This window comes from Oncorhynchus clarkii, chromosome 5, assembly GCF_045791955.1.
Source record: "Oncorhynchus clarkii lewisi isolate Uvic-CL-2024 chromosome 5, UVic_Ocla_1.0, whole genome shotgun sequence".
Classification (NCBI taxonomy): domain Eukaryota; kingdom Metazoa; phylum Chordata; class Actinopteri; order Salmoniformes; family Salmonidae; genus Oncorhynchus; species Oncorhynchus clarkii.
The window spans coordinates 20066639-20089054 of NC_092151.1; the positions used below are offsets into that span (position 1 = coordinate 20066639).

Genomic DNA, 22416 nt, shown 5'->3' on the forward strand with positions numbered 1-22416 from the left:
GCTGGATGGAATTGAGGAATCCATAGAATCAAACCACTTCTCATGACTGAGGTGGTATGAAAGACATGGTATGAAAGACAAAACAAAACGAGATGGGAAATATTATCGACATTACTTTGCACTTTTCACTGGCTGTCCCTCAGGTTGTGGCAGGAGGACACATACAGTGCCTTGCGAAAGTATTTGGCCCCCTTGAACTTTGCGACCTTTTGCCACATTTCAGGCTTCAAACATAAAGATATAAAACTGTATTTTTTTGTGAAGAATCAACAACAAGTGGGACACAATCATGAAGTGGAACGACATTTATTGGATAGTTCAAACTTTTTTAACAAATCAAAAACTGAAAAATTGGGCGTGCAAAATTATTCAGCCCCTTTACTTTCAGTGCAGCAAACTCTCTCCAGAAGTTCAGTGAGGATCTCTGAATGATCCAATGTTGACCTAAATGACTAATGATGATAAATACAATCCACCTGTGTGTAATCAAGTCTCCGTATAAATGCACCTGCACTGTGATAGTCTCAGAGGTCCGTTAAAAGCGCAGAGAGCATCATGAAGAACAAGGAACACACCAGGCAGGTCCGAGATACTGTTGTGAAGAAGTTTAAAGCCGGATTTGGATACAAAAAGATTTCCCAAGCTTTAAACATCCCAAGGAGCACTGTGCAAGCGATAATATTGAAATGGAAGGAGTATCAAACCACTGCAAATCTACCAAGACCTGGCCGTCCCTCTAAACGTTCAGCTCATACAAGGAGAAGACTGATCAGAGATGCAGCCAAGAGACCCATGATCACTCTGGATGAACTGCAGAGATCTACAGCTGAGGTGGGAGACTCTGTCCATAGGACAACAATCAGTCGTATATTGCACAAATCTGGCCTTTATGGAAGAGTGGCAAGAAGAAAGCCATTTCTTAAAGATATGATTAAAAAGTGGCGTTTAAAGTTTGCCACAAGCCACCTGGGAGACACACCAAACATGTGGAAGAATGAAACCTTTTTGGCAACAATGCAAAACGTTATGTTTGGCGTAAAAGCAACACAGCTCATCACCCTGAACACACCATCCCCACTGTCAAACATGGTGGTGGCAGCATCATGGTTTGGGCCTGCTTTTCTTCAGCGGGGACAGGGAAGATGGTTAAAATTGATGGGAAGATGGATGGAGCCAAATACAGGACCATTCTGGAAGAAAACCTGATGGAGTCTGCAAAAGACCTAAGACTGGGATGGAGATTTGTCTTCCAACAAGACAATGATCCAAAACATAAAGCAAAATCTACAATGGAATGGTTCAAAAATAAACATATCCAGGTGTTAGAATGGCCAAGTCAAAGTCCAGACCTGAATCCAATCGAGAATCTGTGGAAAGAACTGAAAACTGCTGTTCACAAATGCTCTCCATCCAACCTCACTGAGCTTGAGCTGTTTTGCAAGGAGGAATGGGAAAAAAATTCAGTCTCTCGATGTGCAAAACTGATAGAGACATACCCCAAGCGACTTACAGCTGTAATCGCAGCAAAAGGTACAAAGTATTAACTTAAGGGGCTGAATAATTTTGCACGCCCAATTTTTCAGTTTTTGATTTGTTAAAATAGTTATGAAATATCCAATAAATGTCGTTCCACTTCATGATTGTGTCCCACTTGTTGGTGATTCTTCACAAAACAATACAGTTTTATATCTTTATGTTTGAAGCCTGAAATGTGGCAAAAGGTCGCAAAGTTCAAGGGGGCCGAATACTTTCGCAAGGCACTGTATGTGTCCTCCTGCCACAACCTGAGGGACAGCCAGTGAAAAGTGCAAAGTAATGTCGATAATATTTCCCATCTCGTTTTGTTTTGTCTTTCATACCATGTCATGTGTCTTCTCAGTCATGTTGACACTGGTCAATTGTTGTTCTCATTAATATTGTTGTTGTAGTTGTTGTTAATGGTATTCCCATGTCCACAAGAACTATTATTATTGCTGTTGGTCCCACCATTTATTTATATATAAATATATATATATATTTTATATATAAATATATATTTTTATTTTATTTTTATTTTTCGATATGTATACTTTGACAATGTAATAATGAACTTGTCATGTCAATAAAGTCAATCTTCAATTGAAAAATTGAGAGAGAGAGAGAGAGAGAGCGAGAGAGAGAGAGAGAGAGAGAGAGAGGAGAGAGGGTGATAGAGAGAGAGAGGAGAGAGAGAGAGAGAGAGAGAGAGAGGAGAGAGAGAGAGAGAGAGAGAGTGAGAGGGAGAGAGGGCGATAGAGAGAGAGAGGAGAGAGAGAGAGAGAGAGAGAGAGAGAGAGGAGTCAGACAGAGAAGACTCAATATTGATTGGACGTCAGTTATTAAGCTGCTCTTTGCACTCCCAAGAGAGGAGAGGAAAGGAGAGAATGAGAGAACAGGCAAAGAAAGGAGAGAATGAGAGAGCTGAGGAGAAAACTGATTAGATGAAGTCACTGTGTCTCGCCACAAAGTCACGTGACCACTTATCTCTGTCCTGTGGACATGTGGGTAAGTTCATTAAGTTTCTGTATGGATATGATATAATAGTGGCAGCAAGTAGAGGGTACCTGGCCCCTTAGGCACAGATCTAGGATCAGTTAACCAAACTCAAACCATGACTTAAGCCATAAGCAAGAAAATCACAAACCTACACAGAATTAGAGCAACTTTATACCCCTTCAATATGGCTGCAGTCTGTGCCATCTAATTATCAATACACTGCCCTCTTCTGGCAAGTAAGAGTCCGGCCCACTTTTCTCCACTCCATTTACTTTGATGCAATGTAGTGTGTGTGTGTGTGTGTGTGTGGGGGGGGGCACACTTGTATTTGGGGAGTTTCTCCCATTCTTCTCTGCAGATGCTCTCAAGCTCTGTCATTTTGGATGGGGATTTTCAGGTCTCTCCAGAGAGGTTCCACTGGGCTCTGGCTGGGCCTCTCAAGGGCATTCAGGGACATATCCCGAAGCAACTCCTGCATAGTCAGATCCATATGGTCATACTATTGTGTATTCTGGGGCTTTGCTGTACCTTGCCATAGGTTTACACTCTAGGTTCTGGTACTCTTGCGTACTGCAAGTCCTTACTGGGTTTTAAGCTTCATTCTCTGCAATGTTGTTCATCACCTGGGGTATATATATTATTATTTATACTCATCAATATTAGTATGGCCTGATCCAAGACGGACGGGGGTAAACAGTATATAACCCATGGCTTCCACTCACCCCCCACTGTGCAGAGTGGATCGCACCATCACACACACACACACACACACACACGAGACGGTGTGTTAACATGACTGTCTGCGATTGGTGTGTGACTGGCATGTTAACATATTGAAAACCACAGGCTAGGAGAACATGTGTCATAATAATTGATGGAAAGGTGTTGGTCAGTGAACGGTATATTATCCAGGAATGTACTGTTAACAGTCACGTCCATGTGTTATGTCCTGTGCATAAATGACTGGGTGTGTTGCGGGATGGAATTTATGGTGCATGTTATAAGCACTGGAGGTTTCAAGAATATGTCATTAAAGTCAATGTACTGATTACATCTGAGATGATTTTGGCCTAGACAGACCACTCCCAGACAGACCACTCCCAGACAGACCACTCCCAGACAGACCACTCCCAGACAGACCACTCACCACTCAGACCACTCCCAGACAGACCACTCCCAGACAGACCACTCACCACTCAGACCACTCCCAGACAGACCACTCCCAGACAGACCACTCACCACTCAGACCACTCCCAGACAGACCACTCACCACTCAGACCACTCCCAGACAGACCACTCCCAGACAGACCACTCACCACTCAGACCACTCCCAGACAGACCACTCCCAGACAGACCACTCACCACTCAGACCACTCCCAGACAGACCACTCCTAGACAGACCACTCCCAGACAGACCACTCACCACTCAGACCACTCACCACTCAGACCACTCCCAGACAGACCACTCCCAGACAGACCACTCACCACTCAGACCACTCCCAGACAGACCACTCCTAGACAGACCACTCCCAGACAGACCACTCACCACTCAGACCACTCACCACTCAGACCACTCCCAGACAGACCACTCACCACTCAGACCACTCCCAGACAGACCACTCCCAGACAGACCACTCCCAGACAGACCACTCCCAGACAGACCACTCCTAGACAGACCACTCCCAGACAGACCACTCCCAGACAGACCACTCACCACTCAGACCACTCCCAGACAGACCACTCCCAGACAGACCACTCACCACTCAGACCACTCCCAGACAGACCACTCCTAGACAGACCACTCCCAGACAGACCACTCACCACTCAGACCACTCACCACTCAGACCACTCCCAGACAGACCACTCACCACTCAGACCACTCCCAGACAGACCACTCACCACTCAGACCACTCCCAGACAGACCACTCCCAGACAGACCACTCACCACTCAGACCACTCCCAGACAGACCACTCACCACTCAGACCACTCCCAGACAGACCACTCACCACTCAGACCACTCCCAGACAGACCACTCCCAGACAGACCACTCCCAGACAGACCACTCCCAGACAGACCACTCCTAGACAGACCACTCCCAGACAGACCACTACCAGACAGACCACTCACCACTCAGACCACTCCCAGACAGACCACTCCCAGACAGACCACTCCCAGACAGACCACTCCCAGACAGACCACTCCCAGACAGACCACTCCCAGACAGACCACTACCAGACAGACCACTCACCACTCAGACCACTCCCAGACAGACCACTCCCAGACAGACCACTCCCAGACAGACCACTACCAGACAGACCACTCACCACTCAGACCACTCCCAGACAGACCACTCACCACTCAGACCACTCCCAGACAGACCACTCCCAGACAGACCACTCACCACTCAGACCACTCCCAGACAGACCACTCACCACTCAGACCACTCCCAGACAGACCACTCCCAGACAGACCACTCCCAGACAGACCACTCCTAGACAGACCACTCCCAGACAGACCACTACCAGACAGACCACTCACCACTCAGACCACTCCCAGACAGACCACTCCCAGACAGACCACTCCCAGACAGACCACTCCCAGACAGACCACTCCCAGACAGACCACTCCCAGACAGACCACTACCAGACAGACCACTCCCAGACAGACCACTCCCAGACAGACCACTCCCAGACAGACCACTCACCACTCAGACCACTCCCAGACAGACCACTCCCAGACAGACCACTCACCACTCAGACCACTCCCAGACAGACCACTCACCACTCAGACCACTCCCAGACAGATCACTCCCAGACAGACCACTCCCAGACAGACCACTCACCACTCAGACCACTCCCAGACAGACCACTCACCACTCAGACCACTCCCAGACAGACCACTCCCAGACAGACCACTCACCACTCAGACCACTCCCAGACAGACCACTCCCAGACAGACCACTCCCAGACAGACCACTCCCAGACAGCCCACTCCCCACTCAGACCACTCCCAGACAGACCACTCCCAGACAGACCACTCCCAGACAGACCACTCTCAGACAGACCACTCCCAGACAGACCACTCCCAGACAGACCACTCCCAGACAGACCACTCACCACTCAGACCACTCCCAGACAGACCACTCCCAGACAGACCACTCCCAGACAGACCACTCCCAGACAGACCACTCCCAGACAGACCACTCACCACTCAGACCACTCCCAGACAGACCACTCCCAGACAGACCACTCCCAGACAGACCACTCCCAGACAGACCACTCCCAGACAGACCACTCACCACTCAGACCACTCCCAGACAGACCACTCCCAGACAGACCACTCCCAGACAGACCACTCCCAGACAGACCACTCCCAGACAGACCACTCACCACTCAGACCACTCCCAGACAGACCACTCCCAGACAGACCACTCACCACTCAGACCACTCCCAGAGAGACCACTCCCAGACAGACCACTCCCAGACAGACCACTCCCAGACAGACCACTCACCACTCAGACCACTCCCAGACAGACCACTCCCAGACAGACCACTCCCAGACAGACCACTCACCACTCAGACCACTCCCAGACAGACCACTCCCAGACAGACCACTCACCACTCAGACCACTCCCAGACAGACCACTCCCAGACAGACCACTCCCAGACAGACCACTCCCAGACAGACCACTCCCAGACAGACCACTCCCAGACAGCCATAGCAAAATTATTGCTTGAGAAATGGCTAAGAAACCATTTTAGTTTATTTGGTCAACATTTTAACTGAAAACAATCACAGTAACGTACTTCATTTTTACCCAGAAATCATTTGATATTAGGATAAAAACAACTGCATTGGACATTTAACATGGATCTGGTCTATGGGGTCAGAGAGAAGCGGATTGTGACACGGCCTGATCAGCATGCCAACCAGCACACACAGATTATTATATAACACTTAGGAGCCATGGAGATAGCAGGAGGGAGGTGGTCCTTACTGTGCTCGCCATCACTCCTTCTCCTTATTTCACTCCTCTCTTGTTCATTCCTCTCTCTAGCATCTAGCTTTTCGTCTCTCTCATAATGAACATGCCTCTGTCCTTCATCCTTTCTAGTCGCTCGTTTTATTCTTCTTCTTTCTTTTCCCCTCATTCTGTCTCATTCCGTCTCATTCTGTCTCATTCTGTCTCATTCCGTCTCATTCCGTCTCATTCCGTCTCATTCTGTCTCATTCTATCTCATTCTGTCTCATTCCGTCTCATTCCGTCTCATTCTGTCTCATTCTGTCTCATTCCGTCTCATTCCGTCTCATTCCGTCTCATTCCGTCTCATTCCGTCTCATTCCGTCTCATTCCGTCTCATTTTGGCTAATTCTATCTCATTCTGTCTCATTCTATCTCGTTCTGTATCATTCTGTCTCATTCTGTCTCATTGTATCTCATTCTGGCTCATTCTGGCTCATTCTGGCTCATTCTATCTCGTTCTGTCTCGTTCTGTCTCATTCCGTCTCATTCCGTCTCATTCTGTCTCATTCCATCTCATTCTGTCTCATTCCGTCTCATTCTGTCTCATTCCATCTCATTCTGTCTCATTCTGTCTCAGTGTATCTCATTCTGGCTCATTCTGGCTCATTCTGGCTCCATCCCGCTCTTTTTGTGCTCTGGCTCCTCTTTATTTCCTTATTGTTCTTCCATTTATCTCTCTCCCTTTGCTCATCCCTCTCTGTCCTACACTTTCTTTAATTTTCTCAGTTTTCTACCTTTTTCACCTCTACTTATTCCCTCTCCTCTTTCTTCGCACCTCTCCTCTCTCCTCTCTTCTGTATGTCTGTGTGCGTGTGTAAGATATTGACAGGTGCAGCTAGATGGATGGTTCACCTGGGCAGTGTACTGTCCCTAGTTCACAGAGGCTCAGATGTGAGATATATGCTGTTCTGATACAGGTACCAGTCAGTTGTATTGAACAGAGTGGGAGAATACAGTATAGGCTGCTGTTCTGTATGGCCTTAGCCCTCTCCTATAGTCCTCCACTGCTGTGCCTGTCTGGATGACTAGTGCACTGTGCAACACACACAAATCAAATATGAGTTTGAGAGAGGGAAGCGAAAGGATGAATAGTAGTTAAAAAATAACCTGTAGCCTTAGTGTGTGTTCACTATGTGAGAGGGAACCTCTCTCCCCTCTCCCTCTCTCTCTCCCTCCTTGTTAGTAAGACAGACATGTGATGTGAATATTCTGATTGGCCAGTGGTATTAAATGAAGATGTCAACATCATTACTGCCAGGCGGTAACTATTCAAGGTGAACGGTCTCACTCACTACCTTATTTATGATAACCACATTACCAGCAGCATACCACCCTGCATACCATTGCTGGCTTGCCAGGGTTGGTCCTGGTTGGGAGACCAGATGTTGCTGGAAGTGGTGTTGGAGGGCCAGTAGGAGGCACCCTTTCCTCTGGTCTAAAGAAACTATCCCAATGCCCCAGGGCAGTGATTGGGGACATTCCCCTGTGTAGGGTGGGGTATTTTGGATGGGACATTAAACAGGTGTCCTGACACTCTGTGTTCACTAAAGATCCCTCATAAGAGTAGGGGTGTTAAACCTGACCCTAACTCTTAACCCTAGACCTAAATCTAACCCTAACTCTTAACCCTAGACCTAAATCTAACCCTAACTATTAACCCTAGACCTAAATCTAACCCTAACTCTTAACCCTAGACCTAAATCTAACCCTAACTCTTAACCCTAGACCTAAATCTAACCCTAACTCTTAACCCTAGACCTAAATCTAACCCTAACTCTTAACCCGAGACCTAAATCAAACCCTAACTCTTAACCCTAGACCTACATCTAACCCTAACTCTTAACCCTAGACCTACATCTAAACCTAACTCTTAACCCTAGACCTACATCTAAACCTAACTCTTAACCCTAGACCTAAATCTAACCCTAACTCTTAACCCTATACCTAAATCTAACCCTAACTCTTAACCCTAGACCTAAATCTAACCCTAACTATTAACCCTAGACCTAAATCTAACCCTAACTCTTAACCCTAGACCTAAATCTAACCCTAACTCTTAACCCTAGACCTACATCTAACCCTAACTCTTAACCCTAGACCTAAATCTAACCCTAACTCTTAACCCTAGACCTAAATCTAACCCTAACTCTTAACTTCTTGATTCTACTTGAGACGCATATGTCTCAAGTAGGCACCTGGAAATGCAAATGCGCTACGCTAAATGCTAAATGTACTCGTTAAAACTCAAACCTTGATCAAAATTCACAAGCAGGGTATTGAATTAAAGCTACACTCGTTGTGAACCTAGCCAACAAGTCAGATTTTTAAAATGCTTTTCGGCGAAAGCATGAGAAGGTATTATCTGATAGCATGCACCACCTGAAAATGCCTGAATGCGACGTAAACAAAGACTCTGCTTATCCGACGCAGCACAAAACGCAGAAATAAAATATAAAACATTCATTACCTTTGACGAGCTTCTTTCTTGGCACTCCTACATGCCCCATAAACATCACTATTGGGTCTTTTTTTCGTTTAAATCGGTCCATATATACCCAAAATAGCTTTCTATGGAAGCTGTGTCATTCAGAAAAAAACATTGTTTTTTAACGCTGCATCATTTTTTTAAATTAAAAAAGTCGACGATAAACTTTCACAAAACACTTCGAAATCCTTTTGTAATCCAACTTTAGGTATTAGTAAACGTTTATAATCTATCAAAATGATTACAGGGCGATGTATATTCAATAGCTCCTCGTCTGCAAATCAATGGCTGCCATTGTCCACATTTACAGCGTCCTGGTGGAGACTGGAAGAAACGGATGCCAGATACTTGGATTTTCCAACAAAAAATTCAATTGAAAATGACGACAATGGCGACATCGTGTGGAATTTGTATGAATTGCATGCAGGTCGATATTAAATTTTGTCCTCTTTTAACAACCCATGAAAGTGACTTATGGAAATTATTTTTAGCTTTCAGAGAGCAGTTTGTCTTGCGTTTTTCAATGAAACACACGATCTGTTATAGTCACAGCCGTGATTTAACCAGTTTTAGAAACTTCAGAGTGTTTTCTATCCACACATACTAATCATATGCACATACTATATTCCTGGCATGAGTAGCAGGACGCTGAAAAGTTGCGCGATTTTTAACAGAATGTTCGAAAAAGGAGGGGGTAGAAGTAAGTTAACCCTAGACCTAAATCTAACCCTAACTATTAAGCCTAGACCTAAATCTAACCCTAACTCTTAAGCCTAGACCTAAATCTAACCCTAACTCTTAAGCCTAGACCTAAATCTAACCCTAACTCTTAAGCCTAGACCTAAATCTAACCCTAACTATTAACCCTAGACCTAAATCTAACCCTAACTCTTAAGCCTAGACCTAAATCTAACCCTAACTCTTAAGCCTAGACCTAAATGCTAACCCTAACTCTTAAGCCTAGACCTAAATGCTAACCCTAATTGTAACCATATCCCTAAACCGTAAGCCTAACCCGTAACATATTCCTAACCCGTAAAACATCCCTAACCCCTAAACCTAAAATAGCCTTTTACCTTGAGGCAACCAGCGAAATGTGAGAATTTTCCATGTTTCAATATCATTGTGAGGATAGTAAAACCAAAAACATACACACTCAGCACACACTCAGCACACACACACACTCAAGGTTCACTAGTCAGCCAAACACAGACGCTCAGATGCATGACATATTTATATGGGCTAATCCCTCAGCCGGTAAATCATGGCTGGGTGGAAAGGAGAGGAGAGAAGATGAAGAGAATGATGGGAGAAGGAAGAGAGGAGAGGAGGAAAGGAGAGGAGAGAAGATGAAGAGAATGATGGGAGAAGGAAGAGAGGAGAGGAGGAAAGGAGAGGAGAGAAGATGAAGAGAATGATGGGAGAAGGAAGAGAGGAGAGGAGGAAAGGAGAGGAGAGAAGATGAAGAGAATGATGGGAGAAGGAAGAGAGGAGAGAAGATGAAGAGAATGATAGGAGAAGGAAGAGAGGAGAGGAGGAAAGGAGAGGAGAGAAGATGAAGAAAATGATAGGAGAAGGAAGAGAGGAGAGAAGATGAAGAGAATGATAGGAGAAGGAAGAGAGGAGAGGAGGAAATGAGAGGAGAGAAGATGAAGAGAATGATGGGAGAAGGAAGAGAGGAGAGGAGGAAAGGAGAGGAGAGAAGATGAAGAGAATGATGGGAGAAGGAAGAGAGGAGAGAAGATGAAGAGAATGATAGGAGAAGGAAGAGAGGAGAGGAGGAAAGGAGAGGAGATAAGATGAAGAGAATGATGGGAGAAGGAAGAGAGGAGAGAAGATGAAGAGAATGATAGGAGAAGGAAGAGAGGAGAGGAGGAAAGGAGAGGAGAGAAGATGAAGAAAATGATAGGAGAAGGAAGAGAGGAGAGAAGATGAAGAGAATGATAGGAGAAGGAAGAGAGGAGAGGAGGAAAGGAGAGGAGAGAAGATTAAGAGAATGATAGGAGAAGGAAGAGAGGAGAGGAGGAAATGAGAGGAGAGAAGATGAAGAAAATGATAGGAGAAGGAAGAGAGGAGAGAAGATGAAGAGAATGATAGGAGAAGGAAGAGAGGAGAGAAGATGAAGATAATGATAGGAGAAGGAAGAGAGGAGAGAAGATGAAGAGAATGATAGGAGAAGGAAGAGAGGAGAGAAGATGAAGAGAATGATAGGAGAAGGAAGAGAGGAGAGAAGATGAAGATAATGATAGGAGAAGGAAGAGAGGAGAGAAGATGAAGAGAATGATAGGAGAAGGAAGAGAGGAGAGGAGGAAAGGAGAGGAGAGAAGATGAAGATAATGATAGTAGAAGGAAGAGAGGAGAGGAGGAGAGCAGTGGGGTAGTCTAGACCTCCCAACCACCAGGACTGATGGAGCTCTATTCATTTAGCTATTGAGATTTGAAGAGGCTGGCTGGAGTGTGCTAGAGAGATAAAGCTGGCTATGTAGCTCTGCACCTGTGGGAATGTTTTGGTTACCTCATCTTACATCACTGGATAAACATCAAAAGACTGCTGTAGCACAACCAACATGTTTTATTACCATATCTGGAACTGTGTTGGTGCATTGTGCATCTCAAGTAGCATGTAATATGTTCCTGTGACTGGAAGAGTGACAACCCAATGACGGGTTAGAATCATCAGAATAACCCTGTGATCAGCTGGCCACACCTACTCACATTATTACTGTCCTTTTGCTGCTCCACCTGAACAACACAAGCCACACACAAACACACACACACACACACACACACACACACACACACACACACACACACACACACACACACACACACACACACACACACACACACACACACACACACACACACTCCTCTCCCCCTCCCTCCCCTTCCTTCTTCTCCCTTCCTCCCCTTCTCCTCTTCCCCCTCCCTCCCCTTCCCTCTTCCCCTTCCCTCCCCTTCCCTCTTTCCCCTCCCTCCCCTTCTCTCTTCCCCTCCCTCCCCTTCCCTCTTCCCCTCCTTCCCCTCTTCCCCCTCCCTCCCCTTCCCTCTTCCCCCTCCCTCCCCTCTTCCCCCTCCCTCCCCTTCCTTCTTCCCCTTCCCCTCTTCCCCCTCCCTCCCCTTCCTTCGTCCCCTTCCCCTCTTACCCCTCCCTCTCCTTCCCTCTTCCCCTTCCCCTCTTCCCCCTCCCTCCCCCTCTCCTCTTCCCCCTCCCCTTCCCTCTTTCCCCTCCCTCCCCTTCTCTCTTCCCCTCGCTTCCCTTCCCTCTTCCCCTCCTTCCCCTCTTCCCACTCCCTCCCCTTCCCCCTTCCCCTTCCAATCTTCCCCCTCCCTCCCCCTCTCCTCTTCCCCCTCCCTCCCCTTCACCTCTTCCCCCTCCCTCCCCCTCCCCTCTTCCCCCTCCCTCCCCTTCTCCTCTTCCCGCTCCCTCCCCTCCCTCTTCCACCTCCCCTTTTCCTCTCTCCCCTCCCTCCCCTTCCCTCTTCCCCCTCCCCTTCCCTCTTGCCCTCCCCTTCTCCTCTTTCCCCTACCTCCCCTTCTCCTCTTCCCCCTTCCTCCCTTCTCCTCTTCCCCCCTTTCCCTCTTCCTCCTCCCCTTCTCCTCTCTGCCCTTCCTCCCCTTCTCCTCTTCCCTCTCCCTCACCCTCCCCTCTTCCCCCTCCCTCCCCTTCTCCTCTTCCCGCTCCCTCCCCTCCCTCTTCCACCTCCCCTTTTCCTCTCTCCCCTCCCTCCCCTTCCCTCTTCCCCCTCCCCTTCCCTCTTGCCCTCCCCTTCTCCTCTTTCCCCTACCTCCCCTTCTCCTCTTCCCCCTTCCTCCCTTCTCCTCTTCCCCCCTTTCCCTCTTCCTCCTCCCCTTCTCCTCTCTGCCCTTCCTCCCCTTCTCCTCTTCCCTCTCCCTCACCTTCTCCTCTTCCCGCTCCCTCCCTCCCCTTCCCTCTTCCCCCTCCCCCTCCCCTTCTCCTCTCTGCCCTTCCTCCCATTCCCTCTTCTCCCTCCCCTTCTCCTCTCTCCCCTCCCTCCCCTTCCCCCTCCACCTCCGCTTCCCTCTTCCTCCTCCCCTTCTCCTCTCTGCCCTTCCTCCCCTTCTCCTCTTCCCTCTCCCTCCCCTTCTCCTCTTCCCGCTCCCTCCCTCCCCTTCCCTCTTCCCCCTCCCCCTCCCCTCCTCTTCCCCCTTCCTCCCCTTCCCTCTTCTCCCTCCCCTTCTCCTCTCTCCCCTCCCTCCCCTTCCCTCTTCCCCCTCCGCTTCCCTCTTCCCCCTCCCCTTCTCCTCTTCCCCCTCCGTCCCTTTCCCTCTTCCTCCTCCCCTTCTCCTCTCTGCCCTTCCTCCCCTTCTCCTCTTCCCCCTCACTCCCCTTCTCCTCTTCCCCCTCCCTCCCCTTCCCTCTTCACCCTCCCCTTCTCCTCTTCCCCCTTCCTCCCCTTCCCTCTTCCCCCTCCCCTTCTCCTTTCTCCCCTCCCTTATCCTCAGATAGATTGTGGGGCACTGTGAAGTGACTCCACTGATCTCCTCTCTCCCCTCCCTTATCCTCAGATAGATTGTGGGGCACTGTGAAGTGACTCCACTGATCTCCTCTCTCCCCTCCCTTATCCTCAGATAGATTGTGGGGCACTGTGAAGTGACTCCTCTGATCTCCTCTCTCCCCTCCCTTATCCTCAGATAGATTGTGGGGCACTGTGAAATGACTCCTCTGATCTCCTCTCTCCCCTCCCTTATCCTCAGATAGATTGTGGGGCACTGTGAAGTGACTCCCCTTCTCCTCTCTCCCCTCCCTTATCCTCAGATAGATTGTGGGGCACTGTGAAATGACTCCTCTGATCTCCTCTCTCCCCTCCCTTATCCTCAGATAGATTGTGGGGCACTGTGAAGTGACTCCCCTTCTCCTCTCTCCCCTCCCTTATCCTCAGATAGATTGTGGGGCACTGTGAAGTGACTCCTCTGATCTCCTCTCTCCCCTCCCTTATCCTCAGTTGGATTGTGGGGCACTGTGAAGTGACTCCCCTTCTCCTCTCTCCCCTCCCTTATCCTCAGATAGATTGTGGGGCACTGGGAAGTGACTCCTCTGATCTCCTCTCTCTCAGTGAGGATCTATTTATCTTCTCTCCCTTTTCTCTGCTGTGTAAAGCTGGAAATCACAAGGCTTTTTCTCCTTCTCCTCCAAAAACTTGCTATGTTTCCATCATGTCTTTAATTCACCACACCCCTCTCTCATTTTCTCTCTCTTTCTCTCTCTCTCCAGCCAACAGTTTCTATGGAAACAGAGAGGAGCTTGGGGGAGTCAGCCTTGGGCTGCAGATGTGGCAGAGCAGTATCTTGAGAAAAGTGCAGAGAGAGAAGGAGTGAAAGAGAGGGGATTGGGTGAAAGGATGGCAGCTAAAGCTAAAAATAATAGACTGACTGATTGATTGCCAGTATATTCAAATGTGAGTGTGAATATTCTCATTGAGGGAATGTCTCAGACGGTTCTCTATCACCCTCTCAAGCCCTCTGCAAGCCCTCTGCAAGCCCTCTCAAACCCTCTCAAGCCCTCTCAAGCCCTCTGCAAGCCCTCTCAAGCCCCCTGCAAGCCCTCTCAAGCCCTCTGCAAGCCCTCTGCAAGCCCTCTCAAGCCCTCTCAAGCCCTCTCAAGCCCTCTGCAAGCCCTCTGCAAGCCCTCTCAAGCCCTCTGCAAGCCCTCTCAAGCCCTCTGCAAGCCCTCTTGCAAGCCCTCTGCAAGCCCTCTGCAAGCCCTCTCAAGCCCTCTCAAGCCCTCTGCAAGCCCTCTGCAAGCCCTCTCAAGCCCTCTCAAGCCCTGTGCAAGCCCTCTGCAAGCCCTCTCAAGCCCCCTGCAAGCCCTCTCAAGCCCTCTGCAAGCCCTCTGCAAGCCCTCTGCAAGCCCTCTCAAGCCCTCTGCAAGCCCTCTGCAAGCCATCTCAAGCCCTCTGTAAGCCCTCTGCAAGCCCTCTCAAGCCCTCTGCAAGCCCTCTCAAGCCCTCTGCAAGCACTCTGCAAGCCCTCTCAAGCCCTCTCAAGCCCTCTGCAAGCCCTCTCAAGCCCTCTGCAAGCCCTCTGCAAGCCCTCTGCAAGCCCTCTCAAGCCCTCTTGCAAGCCCTCTGCAAGCCCTCTCAAGCCCTCTGCAAGCCCTCTGCAATCCCTCTGCAAGCCCTCTCAAGCCCTCTCAAGCCCTCTGCAAGCCCTCTCAAGCCCTCTGCAAGCCCTCTGCAAGCCCTCTCAAGCCCTCTCAAGCCCTCTGCAAGCCCTCTGCAAGCCCTCTCAAGCCCTCTCAAGCCCTCTGCAAGCCCTCTGCAAGCCAATATTAATAACCATGTATTCACTGGACAGATACTGCTACATTTTACTGTAACATTGGAGTGATTGGGATCACATATACGGATACATTTTACTGTAACATTGGAGTGATTGGGATCACATATACGGATACATTTTACTGTAACATTGGAGTGATTGGGATCACATATACTGATTAATTTTACTGTAACATTGGAGTGATTGGGATCACATATACAGATACATTTTACTGTAACATTGGAGTGATTGGGATCACATATACAGATACATTTTACTGTAACATTGGAGTGATTGGGATCACACATACAGATTCATTTTACTGTAACATTGGAGTGATTGGGATCACATATACTGATTCATTTTACTGTAACATTGGAGTGATTGGGATCACATATACTGATTCATTTTACTGTAACATTGGAGTGATTGGGATCACATATACAGATACATTTTACTGTAACATTGGAGTGATTGGGATCACATATACTGATTCATTTTACTGTAACATTGGAGTGATTGGGATCACATATACAGATACATTTTACTGTAACATTGGAGTGATTGGGATCACATATACTGATTCATTTTTATTTCATACTTTCCTATTTCATTATGTTGTACTTGATGACCTCTATCCCTCTCTCTCTCAATCTCTCTCTCTTTCTCTCTCTCACACACACGCACACTCTCTCTCTCACACACACACACGCACACTCTTTCTCTCTCCCTGTCGTTCTTTCCCCTGCCTCTGACCCCCTCTCTCTCTCTCTCACACACACACACACACACACACACACACACACACACACACACACACACACACACACACACACACACACACACACACACACCATAACACACTCTCTCCCCTCTCTCACTCTCTCTCTCTCCACTTAATTTGCTCTCTCTCGCTCCCTCTCTGCCACCTCTTTCTCTCCCTCTCACCAAGAATTTCGCTACACTCGCATTAACATCTGCTAACCATGTGTATGTGAAATTGACTTAAACCACCATATCCTCTCTCTCTCTCTGTTTCTCTCTCTCTCTCGCTCCCTCTCTCTCTCTGCCCTCTCTCTCTCTCTCTCTCTCACTCCCTTCTTTGTCCCTCTTTCACTTTCTCCAGGGCTTTCTGAGTCGGAGGCTGAAGGGTTCTATAAAGCGTACTAAGAGCCAGCCGAAACTGGACCGTAACTCCAGCTTCAGACACATCCTGCCTGGATTCAGGAGTGTGGACAATGAGAGGTACAGTAGGCCCAGTGGTTTTACATTACAGCCATTTTACACTGTGGTTATAGATGTGGTTTTAGACTGGGTGTGACGGACTGTGAAGATACTGGATCTTTGCTTTGATTCTGTATGCTGGCAGCTCTGTTTTCTTTGGATGTGTCTTTGACTGATGGCTGGTTATGGAGGTCACTGTTGACATGCTTGTGTTGTCAGTGAAAACCAGCCGAGCTCTACTCTCCAATCTGTCATTTCCACTCTCCCTCTCTCTCCTCTTCGCCTCCCTTTATTTATCTTTCTGCTTTCTGCTTTCCGCTTTCTCCCTCTCTCAGTCCTCTTCCTCTTCCCTCTCCCTCTCTACTCTCACTTTTTCTCCCCATCTCCCTTCCATACCCTCTCCCTCTCTCTCCCTCCCCCTGTCCTCTCTCCCTCCTCCTATCCCTTCTCCCTCACTACCTCCCCCTCTCTACCTCACCCTCTCTCCCCGCCCCCTCCCTCCCTACCTCCCTCCCTCCCTCCCTCCCTCTCTCTCTGTCTCTCTCTGTCTCTCTCTCTTTCCCTCTCCCCCTCTCCTCTCATCCTCCCCCTCTCCCTCTCTACCTCCCCTTTCTCCCTGCCCCCTCTCTTCCCTCCCTCCCTCTACCTCCCCCTCGCCCTCTCTATCTGCCCCCTCTCATCCCTCCTTCCCTCCCTCTCTCTCTCTCCCGCTCTCTCTCGCCCCCTCCCTCCCTTTCCCTTTCTCCCCGCCCCCTCTCTTCACTCCCTCCCTCTCCCCCTGTCCCCTCTCCCTCTCTTCCTCCCCCTCTCTCCCCGCCCCCTCTCTTCCCTCTCTCCCTCCCTCCCAAAATCTCTCTCTCTTTCCCTCTCTTCCCTCTCTCCCCTCTCCTCTCTCCCTCTATGCCTCCCACTCTCTCCCTGCCCCCTCTCTTCCCCCTCTCTCCCCCTCTCTCTCTTTCTTTCCCCTCTCTCTATCCTTCCCCCTCTCCTCTCTCCCTCCCCCTCTACCTTGCTACCTCCCCGTCTACTCCCTCCCTCCCTCCCTCCCTCCCTCCCTCCCTCCCTCCCTCTCTCTCTCTCTCTTCTCTCTCTCTCTCTCTCTCTCTCTTTCCCTCTCCCCTCTCTTCATACCCCTCTCATCTCTCCCTCCTCCCTCCTCCCTCCCCTCTCCCCTCTCCCCTCTCCCCTCTCCCCTCTCCCCTCTCCCTCTCCCCTCCCTCCCCTCTCCTCTCCCTCTCCCTCTCCCCTCCCTCCCCTCTCCCCTCTCACCTCTCCCCTCTCCCCTCTCCCCTCCCTCCCCTCTCCCCTCTCCCCTCTCCCCTCTGCCCTCTCTACCTGCCCCCTCTCTTCCCCCCCTCCCCTTCTCTCTTTCTCTCTCTGGGTTGAGGCTGAGTATGATGGATGTTCTCTCCTCTATGTGTCAGTGCTGTTTGTGTCTTAGTGGTGACACTGTTACCTTTGTGGCCCTGCTGCTGCAGCATAGACTGGACCAATCGAGCCCTGGCTCTGTCTGTTTCACAGGTGATATATGGCTAAATGTCACACATCTTACTCGGGACGCAGGTTCCATTTTTCCCTTAGCTTGCCATCCACCACCGGCTCCACTAGTTTTATTATATGGTTTTTGAGATAGCAAAGAAAATGAATTGTTCTGAATCTGTATGGATAATTGGTAGACATTCTCAGTCACAGTCATTCCTTGCCCAGAGCTAAGAGCCTAATTAGGTTTCATCCTTGACAGTCTAAGTTGTGTTTTTACTGCTCATCCTACAACATTAGCACTTCTTATTTGACTGTCCCTTTTCTTTGAGTCAGATAAAGACTTTCAGCTCTGCTGGCTCATTATGGAGATGAGGCGATCTGTCTGTCTGTGTTGGGTAATTATAAGAGTACTGTATTGTATGTGGAGGTCTTCTCTGTCTCCCTCTCTCTGCTGCTCTGAGCGTGAGCTTACAAGTGTGTGTGTGTGTGTGTGTGTGTGTGTGTGTGTGTGTGTGTGTGTGTGTGTGTGTGTGTGTGTGTGTGCGCGCTGGTCTGAGCTTGTTAGTGGGAAATGCTATAGCTGGAGCCTGGTCCCACTCCTTTTAATGAGCCATTAGAATCAGGAGGTGTCATCATGGAACATTGTAGGTGTTCTATTTTTGTAGAGCGGAGCGGAGTGCTGTTCTGTTCCTCCTTCTGTTTGGAAAAATGATCTCATTGATCTCATTTCCCTCTTCCCCCCTCCCTTCTTCTGTCTATTTTGTCTTTCTTGTTTACTCTTCTCTCTCTCTCTCTCTCTCTCTCTCTCTGATATTGGGGTTCTCTCTGTCTTTTCCTGTGATAAAGTGCTCAGTGCAGAAGGCAAATATTGGACAGGAAATTGGACAGTTCAGGAAGTTCCTTATCTCCCCTACAACACCACACATACACACACACACACACAATGCTTTTATACACCCAACCACATACCTACACAAAGACTGATAATAGTTTATTTTCTACCATCCCAGTTGACACGTTGATGCCTTCCCCTACTAGTACAGCTTAGCTTCCCTGTCACATCTGTAGAGTGACATCTCACGTGAAGGCAGTTGGTGAAACTCCCCATTTCTGTCAGCTCAGGAGCAGGCTCCTCACAGGGCAGTCACATCCTTTCACATACAACTGAACCTCCAGAATCATCTGAGGGAGGATGGGGATGGAGGATAGAGGAGTAGGGCAGATGAAGGAGAATGCAAACAACCATTAACAACACACGTACAGTACACACGTACACACACTCACTCAGATGGTAAGTAGGAGCAGGAGCCTATTTTCTCTTTCTGTAGCGTGAAGCAGCTTGATGTACTAATACACCCCCTGGACAGGACACAAGTCTATCGCAGGGCCTTACCCCCAATCTATCAACCTTAATGCTGAGTGCCAAGCAGAGCCGCATTGGGTCCTATTTTTACAGTCTGGTGTGACTCGGCCGGGACCAAACTCCCACCTTCCAGTCTCAGGGCAAACACTGTAACCACAGGACCAAACTCCCAACCTTCCAGTCTCAGGGCGAACACTGTAACCACAGGACCACTCCAACCTTCCAGTCTCAGGGCAAACACTGTAACCACAGGACCACTCCAACCTTCCAGTCTCAGGGCAAACACTGTAACCACAGGACCAAACTCCCACCTTCCAGTCTCAGGGCAAACACTGTAACCACAGGACCAAACTCCCACCTTCCAGTCTCAGGGCAAACACTGTAACCACAGGACCACTCCAACCTTCCAGTATCAGGGCAAACACTGTAACCACAGGACCACTCCAACCTTCCGGTCTCAGGGCAAACACTGTAACCACAGGACCACTCCAACCTTCCAGTCTCAGGGCAAACACTGTAACCACAGGACCACTCCAACCTTCCAGTCTCAGTCGGACATTCTAACCATAAGGCCACTGAATTGTCCCATGAAACGTGATGCCAGGAGCCAGTCCATGTGTGTGTCTCTGGGGACCCTGTCTGTCTGTCTGTCTGTCTGTCTTTTTTAGTTGTAATTATAAAGGATATGTTGTGAAACAGAAGGGTACAGAACATCTCAGATGTGCGTCTATCAGAACAGTCAGTCTGTGTTGGAGACAGATAGTCATTAGTAGGTAATGTTGTTCACCACTAACCAGCCTTCTCTCCGAACATCTCTGAGGAGTACCTTACTGTGTGTGCATGTGAGCAAGCATGATTATCTCATGAAGGGAGTGGCAGAAGGTCTAACACACATCTATTTATTCTACCACTGATCTAGATTTTACCCAGATACCAAGCTATCCTCTATATATCCTCTCTGTGGCCCAAGAAAGCAGTGTTATTGGGCAACACATCGAGTTAATAAGGTCAGTGGGAGGTGTCTCTAATGGAAGTGTAATGACAAAGGTAGTAAGGGGTCAATTCTTCCAGCCCAGAAGCCCTCTATAGCCTGCTATAGCCTGGTGGGCCTGCTGACAGCAGCTGGTATTGTCTGTCTGACTGGGCTACAATGTGCAGACAGAATACAGCACATAGAAATAGCATGTTTGACATATTTCAATAGTAACAGATTTGTTAAGGCCTTGTAAGAACAAATTGATAACAACGCTTTGTTCTTCCATGTAGCTTGTAATTCATTTCTAAGATCAGAGATGGTTGTTTAAGAAGACGTAACAGAGAATACGATATGTTATTCTCATATGAACTACCTGCCCTATGTTTCTGTCCTGACACTGGTTTTCTCTCTGCTGCACCGTGTCAGACAGATCCGACTGTTACTGTGTGTATTATAATGCAACACCATCCTTCACTCTCTTTGTATCTTTAAGCTCAGAGCCAGAGGAACAGCAGCCTGTCCGTGTGTGTGTAATGGACCTTGTCAGAGGTTTACAGTGGTGTCTGTGTTCATGCTGGGCTCACACCACGCTGTCACAAAAACACTACTGAATTAGCCTTCACTAATATTTATCTCAGTCATGTCATTCCTCCTTATTTGAACACACACACACCCACACACATGAATACACACAAACACACACACACACACACACACAAATACACACACACACACACACACACACACACACACACACACACACACACACACACACACACACACACACACACACAAATACACACACACACAAATACACACACACACACACACTAAATGTTTCGTTTTTCTCCTGTTTGTCTCCCGTCTCCCGCTGTCCAGTTTCCAAATCCCTTTGCATTACCTCATCTATCTCTCTCTTTCTCACCCTCCTCCTCTCCCTCCATCCTCTCCCTCCCTGTCCATCTCTTTGTGATGTGATTGTGTGTGGGTGCACGTAATCATGGTGGGTCTGTGTGATTGGATTAGAACCAGTAAATTATGTTTGTGTGCTGGGGGCTAGCTCAACTGTATGCCTGCAGCCAATCAGACAGCAGCTCTTTCTGATCTCTATAGGGAACACAAATCACATTTCAGTTGGACCTCCAATAGGGGGGGGTTGTTGTCCTGACACCACACTGCCAGGTCTCTGACCTCCTCCCTATAGGCTGTCTCATCATTGTCGGTGATCAGGTCTACCACTGTTGTGTCTTCAGCAAACTTAATGATGGGGTTTGAGTCGTGCTTGGCCACACAGTCGTGGGTGAACAGGGGGTACAGGAGTGGAGCTGTAATCAAAGAACAGAATTCTTACATAGGTGTTCCTTTTGCACAGGTGGGAAAGGGCAGTGTGGTGTGCTATTGAGATTGCGTCATCTGTGGATCTGTTGGGGCGGTATGCGAATTGGAGTGGCTCTAGGGTTTCTGGCATGATGGTGTTGATGACTAGCCTTTCAAAGCACTTCATGGCTACCGACGTGAGTGCTACGGGGCTGTAATCATTTAGGCAGGTTACCATCGCTTTCTTGGGCACAGGGAATATGGTGGTCTGTTTGAAACATGTTGGTATTACAGACTGTCAGAGAGAGGTTGAAATGTTAGTGAAGACACTTGCCAGTTGGTCAGAGCATGCTCGCAGTACACGTCCTGGTAATCTGTCTGGCCCCGCAGCTTTGATAATTTTGACCTGTTTAAAGGTCTTGCTCACATCGGCTAAAGAGAGCGTGATCACACAGTCGTCTATAACAGCTGGTGCTCTCATGCATGCTTCAGTGTTGCTTGCCTCGAAGCAAGTGTAAAAGGTATTAAGCTCGTCTGGTAGGCTCGCATCACTGAGCAGCTCGCGGCTGCGTTTCCCTTTGTAGTCCATAATAGTTTTCAAGCCCTGCCACATCCGACGAGTGTCAGAGCCAGTGTTGTAGGATACAATTTTAGTCCTGTATTGACGCTTTGCCTATTTGATGGTTTGTCTGAGTGGACAGCAGGACATCTTTTAAGAGTCTGGATTAGCGGGCCGGTCCTTGAAAGT

General features: G+C 48.6%; 1 protein-coding gene across 5 annotated transcripts in view; it reads left to right on the forward strand.

The window, feature by feature from the left end:
• Window positions 1–22416, forward strand: part of LOC139408492 (disabled homolog 2-interacting protein-like) — a 342336-nt gene that overhangs the window by 166892 nt on the left and 153028 nt on the right. For all 5 annotated transcript variants that reach the window (XM_071152454.1, XM_071152456.1, XM_071152457.1 and 2 more), the window contains one exon: window positions 16433–16551. In XM_071152454.1, coding sequence (XP_071008555.1) covers window positions 16433–16551 — 119 coding nt within the window. The remainder of the gene's footprint in view (window positions 1–16432; window positions 16552–22416) is intronic.